General features: G+C 65.7%; 1 protein-coding gene across 1 annotated transcript in view; it reads right to left on the minus strand.

Moving 5' to 3' along the window:
- Positions 1-1094: 1094 nt before the first annotated feature.
- Positions 1095-6597, minus strand: part of SEMA6C (semaphorin 6C) — an 8180-nt gene continuing 2677 nt past the window's right edge. Inside the window, exons 6-17 of the mRNA XM_039710187.1 lie at positions 6435-6557; positions 6145-6233; positions 5544-5761; positions 5074-5199; positions 4835-4990; positions 3760-3996; positions 3434-3580; positions 2730-2807; positions 2585-2640; positions 2371-2412; positions 1453-2003; positions 1095-1411 (exon numbers count right to left, since the gene is read on the minus strand). Coding sequence (XP_039566121.1) covers positions 1319-1411; positions 1453-2003; positions 2371-2412; positions 2585-2640; positions 2730-2807; positions 3434-3580; positions 3760-3996; positions 4835-4990; positions 5074-5199; positions 5544-5761; positions 6145-6233; positions 6435-6557 — 1916 coding nt within the window. The 3' untranslated portion in view covers positions 1095-1318. The remainder of the gene's footprint in view (positions 1412-1452; positions 2004-2370; positions 2413-2584; positions 2641-2729; positions 2808-3433; positions 3581-3759; positions 3997-4834; positions 4991-5073; positions 5200-5543; positions 5762-6144; positions 6234-6434; positions 6558-6597) is intronic.

Raw genomic sequence — 6597 nt, forward strand, 5'->3', positions numbered from 1 at the left:
GCATCTCACTCTCAGGGAAAAACATCCTTCACCTGTTTGTTTCAGGAAGAATTTGGGGGAGTTTTTCATCAAAACACCCAAAATCAAAAATTCCTTGGTTTTACAATATTTAGGCAAATATTCCACTTCCCACACTGGCCAGTGGTGTAAACTGGTGGCACATGGAAATCCAGACATGGCAGCCTGGGAGTCTGCTTGTCTTTACAGATACAAATGTCACTTTTTGAAACTAAAATTTCTATTTTTAAAGAACCAAACCCTTTTTTAACATGCAGCTGATGTGTACTGTGCCTTCCCCACTGCCACCCTCAGTTATTGCCTTCCTTCTCCCCAAAACAGGTGATTTTGCCAAAAAAAAAAAAAAATCCCTTCAGCTGGGGAAAAAACCTTCTCATTTGGAAGAGGAAATGAAAAATAAAAAGTCCATGGGGCTCATGGAACAGTTCCCATGTTTGGGTTATTTTTGGAGGAAATAAAGCTGAGCATGTTGTCACCTTTTGGAGGGGAATCCCCTGATTTAATTCCTGGAAACATCCGTGCACCAAAACCGACCAAAAGTGAGGATGATTTGATCTCTGCCTGGAATCCCAAGGCAGCTCTTCCACAGAAAAACACCAAGGAGCTTTTTGCACATTTTTTTGGCCAGTAAATTCCCTCCCACGGGAGGCCAGGCCGGGCTGTGCCGTGTCAGGGCTTTTCCTGCCCGCGCCTCCTCCGGCCTCGCGCCCTTCCCGAGCCGGCCACGGCACCGTGCCTGCCTGGCCAGGGAGCCCTGCCTCTCAGCAGGGTTAATTAGCACGCTTTGGGGTTAATTGGACACGTGTTTCCCTCCTGTCTGCAGGAACTGGGAGCGCTTTATCCCAAATCCTGCAGGGATGCCCAGGAAGGGGGAGCAGGGAGCTGGGGGGTCGGGCTGAGCATGGGGCAGCCTCTCTTCCACCCCCATCCCCTCCTTGGGGCAAATTTGATTAATTTGGACCTTTATCACTCAGGATAGAATTCTCTGAGTGCTGGGACAAGAACACAAAGGTTTGCCCTCCCCTTTTCTACCAACGAAAACGCTTTGGAATGCAGAAATTTCAATATTCACGCTCTTTTTTTGTTCTGTATTTTTTATTAAAATCCTGTGCCACTGTTGCAGTGCCCCGGCCCAGCCCTGCTCCTACACAGTAGGATGGGCTGGGCCATGTGTCCCCCTTCCTGGTGTCCCCAAAGAGGGGGGGGTGACAGCAACTCCCATCCCCCCCACGAACAGAAAATAAATTAGAAAGAATTAAAAAAAAGCAAAACCGGGGGGACGGGAGACATGGAGCCCTTGTCACTGCAGTGTGGGGACACGGGGATCCCTGTCTGTCCTGGTGACATGGGGACAGAGAGCTGGGTCCGTGGGGGCAGGTGACAGCTCGGGGTCCCCGGCTGCATTTGGGGCGTCCCGGGGGGGTCTCAGTGGCGCCCGGGGGCCGCGGGCAGCAGCAGCGGCTTGGGGAGCACGGGGGGCTTCACGGACAGCGAGCGCTCCAGGGCGCCGGGCCGGGGTCCCCAGGCTGTGCCCCCCGGTGTCCCCAGCGAGTGCATGCGGGTGAGGCCCCGCGGCGGCCCGGGGGGGCTCACGGGGGTCCCCCCCAGCGAGCGGCTCGGTGCCAGCGGCCGCCGCGGCGCCGGGGGGCTGTCGGGGGGCACATCCAGGCGCACCGGGGCCCGGTCGTGGGGGCCGAAGGCCGGGGGCGGCGCGGGGGGCTCCGGCTGCGGCTCGGGGGGGTCCCGAAAGGAGCCGCTCCCTCCCTGGGGCGGCAGCGCGGGGTACAGGCGGGGCACGGCGGGCTGGGCCGGGCTCCGAGGGGCGCAGGGCGGCTCCGGGGGGGCTTTGGGGACGGCGGGGCGCTGGCAGCAGGTGGCCACCAGCCCGGTGGCCAGGGCTCCCAGGGCGAAGGCGCCCAGCACGCAGCCCACCAGCACCGGCACCGGCACCGTCGGCTCGGCCCCCGGGCCCGGGTGCCGCACCCCTGCGGGACCACCCGTCAGCCCGGCGACAACGGCAGGGCCGATACCCCCCAGAGACCCCCCCAGTCCCGCTGACACTCCTGGGGTTCCCCATCCCTGGGGTCCCGATGGTCCCCCCTCATCCCTCTCCTGTTCCTGGGGTCCCTCCTGGTCACTGGGGTCCCTCCACCCCAGGGTCCTTCTCCTTCCTTGGCGTCCCTCTCCCACCCTTGGAATTGTTATCCCACTCCTGGGGGTCTCATACCTGTCTCTGGGACACCTCAGTCCCTCCCCAGTCCTTGGTGCCCCCCTCCCCAAAGCCTGGGGGCTCCCTGCCACCCCTGGGACACCCCTCCCTGCTCCCCGGGGTGCTCAGACAATGTCACTGACCGTGGGCCAGGTCTCCATCCTCATCATCATCCTCTGCAGCCCCTGTGAGGACAGAGCAGGGTCAGGCCAGGCCCCCCGTGTCCCTTGGAGCCACCCCTGTCCCCTCCACGTGTGCCACCCCGGTGTCACCGTGGTGCCACCTGCATCCCCCGTGCCCTCGTGTCTCCAGAAATCCCCAAACATTCCCAGTGTCCCCCACGCTCCCCCACTTCACCTTGGCAGGTCCCGCTGATCCCCAGGGATCCCTCCACGTCCTGCTGGAAGCCACTCCTGGGACACAGAGGGGACATCACCACTGTCCCCAGCGTGTCCCCACACGGGGCAGGGCCCCAGGGCCCGGGGGTGGGAGGGACACTCACGGAAGGTCCTCGGAGAAGGGGACGCAGCCCCTGGAGGGCAGCCAGACACAGTAGGGGTCTCGGGCAGCCAGGCAGCTCCTGCGGGGGCACGAGGAGGCAGCTGCCATCCACCTCCCTGTGCCCGTGTGTGCCCCTCGTCCCTGTGCCCGTGTGTGCCCCTGTCCCCTCCCCTGCCCTCGTGCCCCTGGACACTTCCATGACCTTGCACATCCTTGTGTCCCTGTGCTTTTGCACGCTTCTGTCTCCATTCCCTTCCACACTCCCCTGCCTTTGCACATCCCCATTCCCTTGCACATTCCCCCGCACATTCCCCTGCCTTTCCACATTCCCCATTCCTTTCCACATTCCCCTGCCTTTGCACATTCCCATCCTTTGCACATTCCCCTGCCTTTGCACACTCCTGTTCCCTTGCCCATTCCCATTCCCATTCCCTTTTACATCCCCATTCTCCTGCACACTCCCATTCCCATTCCCTTGCCCATTCCCGTTCCTTTTTACATTCCAATTCCTTTGCACATCCCCATTCCTTTGCACATCCCCATTCCTTTGCACATCCCCATTTTTTTGCACATTCCCATTCCCTGGCACATTCCCTGCTTTTGCACACTCCCACTCCCTTGCCCATCCCCACTCCCTTGCCCATCCCCACTCCCTTGCCCATCCCCGTTCCCTCCCGCCCCCCGAGCCCGCACGGCCCCGCTCACCCCCGGCAGGAGCCGTGGCGGGCGCAGCGGCTCAGGGGCAGCCGCAGCAGGCACCCGGCGAAGGCCACGAGCAGCTCCCGGCCCGGCAGGTGCAGCTCCAGCCCCAGCACCCGGCTGGGCACCCCGGAGCCCCGCAGGCTGCGGCACCTGCACCCGACAGCACCGGGGTCAGCACAGCCCCCCTGGCACCCCCAAAACCCCACAGTGCCCGAGAGCCCCCCAGCACCGCCAGCTCCCACCCCCCAGGCCCCCCCAGCACTCCCATGGCCCCCACAAGCCCCCTCCAGCATCCCCCGAGACCCCCAGACCCCAGCCCTGCCCCTCACCGCCCGGGGTCGTAGAGGCTGATCTCCTCCAGCAGCAGCGGCTTGCCACTGCTGTCCCCGCTGTCCCCCGGCTCTCGGGTGTCCCCCGGTGCCGGGGTGCCCCCGGGGGGCTGCGTGGCCTCGGGGCTCTGTGCAGCTGCCAGGACCTTCAGCAGCCGCCCGTCCTCGGCGCCCAGGAACAGCACGGTGTGGTTCCCGCGGGGCCCCGCGCCCGTGTCCACGGCCAGCTGGGTCAGCCTGCGGCAGGGCACGGCCCCGCAAAGCCGGGCTGGGGCTGGCCTTGCCCGGGGGCTTCCTGCACCCACCCGTGGCCCCGCACACCCTTCACAGGAGCCTTGGGCCAGGACTGTCCCCTGTCACCCTGCAGCGCCCTGAACCGCCTCACGTGGGCTGTTCCCTGACCCCACGGCCACTCCATCCACAAGTCCATCACACACCTGAGGCCACACTGTCCCCAAGGCCACCCTCTCCCTGAGGCCACCATGTTCCTGAGACCACCCTGTCCTCAAGGCCACCCTGTCCCTGAGAGCACCCTGTCCCCAAGGCCACCCTCTCCCTGAGACCACCATGTTCCTGAGACCACCCTGTCCCCAAGGCCACCCTGTCCCTGAGAGCACCCTGTCCCCAAGGCCACCCTCTCCCTGAGACCACCCTGTCCCCGAGAGCACCCTGTCCCCATGACCACCCTCCTCTCCCCGAGGCCACCCTGTCCCCAAGGCCACCCTCTCCCTGAGACCACCATGTTCCTGAGACCACCCTGTCCCCATGGCCACTCCATCCACAAATCCATCCCACCCCTGAGACCATCCTGTCCCCAAGGCCACCCTGTCTCCAAGACCACCCTGTCCCCACGACCACCCTCTCCCTGAGACCACCCTGTCCCCAAGGCCACCCTGTCTCCAAGGCCACACTGTCCCCAAGACCACCCTGTCCCCATGACCACCCTCTCCCCGAGAGCACCCTGTCCCCAAGGCCACCCTCTCCCTGAGACCACCCTCTCCCTGAGACCACCCTCTCCCTGAGACCACCCTGTCCCCAAGGCCACCCTGTCCCCGAGTCCGCCCTGTCCCCGCACCTGGTGCCGGTGTGGGTGAAGAGGGGCCGCCCGCCCGCGGGGCCCACAGCGCCGTGCAGCAGCGGGTGCTCCTTGGCGAACAGCAGCGTCTCGTCAGGGAAGTCCCCAGAGGTGACAACGCCGGCAGCAGCTCCCATCCCGGCACAGCAGCCCGGCCTGCGGCACAGCGGCCGTGGGGACGCGGTGCCCGTGGCACCCGCGCGTGTCCCGCTGCGGGGTGGGGGTGCCTGGGCTGGTACCTGGGCTGAGGGACCCTCTCCTCTGGCACGGGGGCCCAGGTGGTCCCACGGGGCTCGGCAAAGGGGCCCTCGAAGGAGCGCTCTACGTCTGCCAGGTAGAAGGCGCACACGGCCGAGCCGGGGATGCTGCGGTGACAGCAGAGGGGACACGATGGCCTTGGTGTGACCAGGGCCCCTCCGTGTCCCACGTGTGTCCCCATGTGCTCTGTTTCTCTGTGTGTGTCCCTGTGTTACTGCCCCTCTGTGTCCCCACGTCCCCAGTTGAGTCCGTCCCCATGTCCCCCTGGGCAACGCCCTCCCTGTGTCCCCATGTCCACATGTGAGTCCCTACTCATGTCACCATCACCCTGTCCCCACATCCCCATGTCCCCCTGTCCCCATGTCCTCCATGTCCCCCTGTCCCCCTGTCCCCCCGTCCCCACATCCTCCTGTCCCCATGTCCCCATGTCCCCCTGTCCCCCTGTCCCTGCCTGTTGGGCTGGGTGCCAAAGAGGGCGAGGACAGCGGGGCGGCCGTGCAGGGTCTGGGGGGGCGTCACGGCCTCCAGGACATCGAAGTAGAAGACGGTGTCCCCGGGGACGGAGCACTGCAGCCGCACCTTCAGGAAGGACGTCCAGCGGCGCTCCAGCACCCGCGGGGACCCGCCGCGGTCATTGCGGCACACCCGGGCCACGCGGGCCACCAGCACCTGCACGGAGCCCGGGTCAGGGCTGGGCACCCAGCTCAGGGCTGGGCACCCTCAGGGTCACCACCCGGGACACCCGGGTCAGCACCTGGGTACCCCCACGGTCACACCCTGGGTACCCCCAATGCCAGGGCACCTGCAGGCATTGGCACCTGGACACCCAGGGCCACCACCTGGGCACCCTCAAAGTCACCTCCCACGGCACCTGGGCACCCCCAGGGTCATCACCCAGGGCACCCGGGCACCCCCAGGCATCATCGCTGTCCCCTCAGCTTGGCACCCAGAGGCCTGACGCTCTGGTGAGGGGCTCAGGAGTCCCCCCTGCCTCAACCCCCGGGTGGGGGGTCCCTGGGTGCTCCCCCCGTGCCCCCCATCCCCGCGCCCACCTTGCCCAGGGCGCTGAGCTCCACTGCCACCTCCCTGAAGAAGAAGTAGACGTAGGGGCCGTAGGGCAGCACCTGGACAAAGTGGGGTTCTGGGGGGGCCAGGGGAGGTAGGAGGCACCGTCAGCCCCTGCCACCTCCTGTCCCTGTCCCCACCCTTGTGCTCAGCCCCTCCCCTGCATCCTGCCCCCCCCGTACCCCCAGATTGCAGCCCTGCACCCCCTGACCCCACCCCCACAGACCCCCACAGACCCCCTTCCCACCCCCACAGACCCCTCCCCACTTCGGGGTACCCTGCAGCCAGCGGGAGCTGTATTTGAGGGTGCGCAGGGGGGCCTGCCCGGGGCTCAGGCTGCGGTAGATCACGGCGTCACTCGCCTGGAAATCGGCCACCGTGGCCGAGTACAGGCTGCCATCTGGGGGGGGGGGCCAACCGGGTCACCCCCGTGCCCCCCC

Source organism: Passer montanus, unplaced genomic scaffold, assembly GCF_014805655.1.
Source record: "Passer montanus isolate IOZ18808 unplaced genomic scaffold, ASM1480565v1 scaffold224, whole genome shotgun sequence".
NCBI classification, from domain to species: domain Eukaryota; kingdom Metazoa; phylum Chordata; class Aves; order Passeriformes; family Passeridae; genus Passer; species Passer montanus.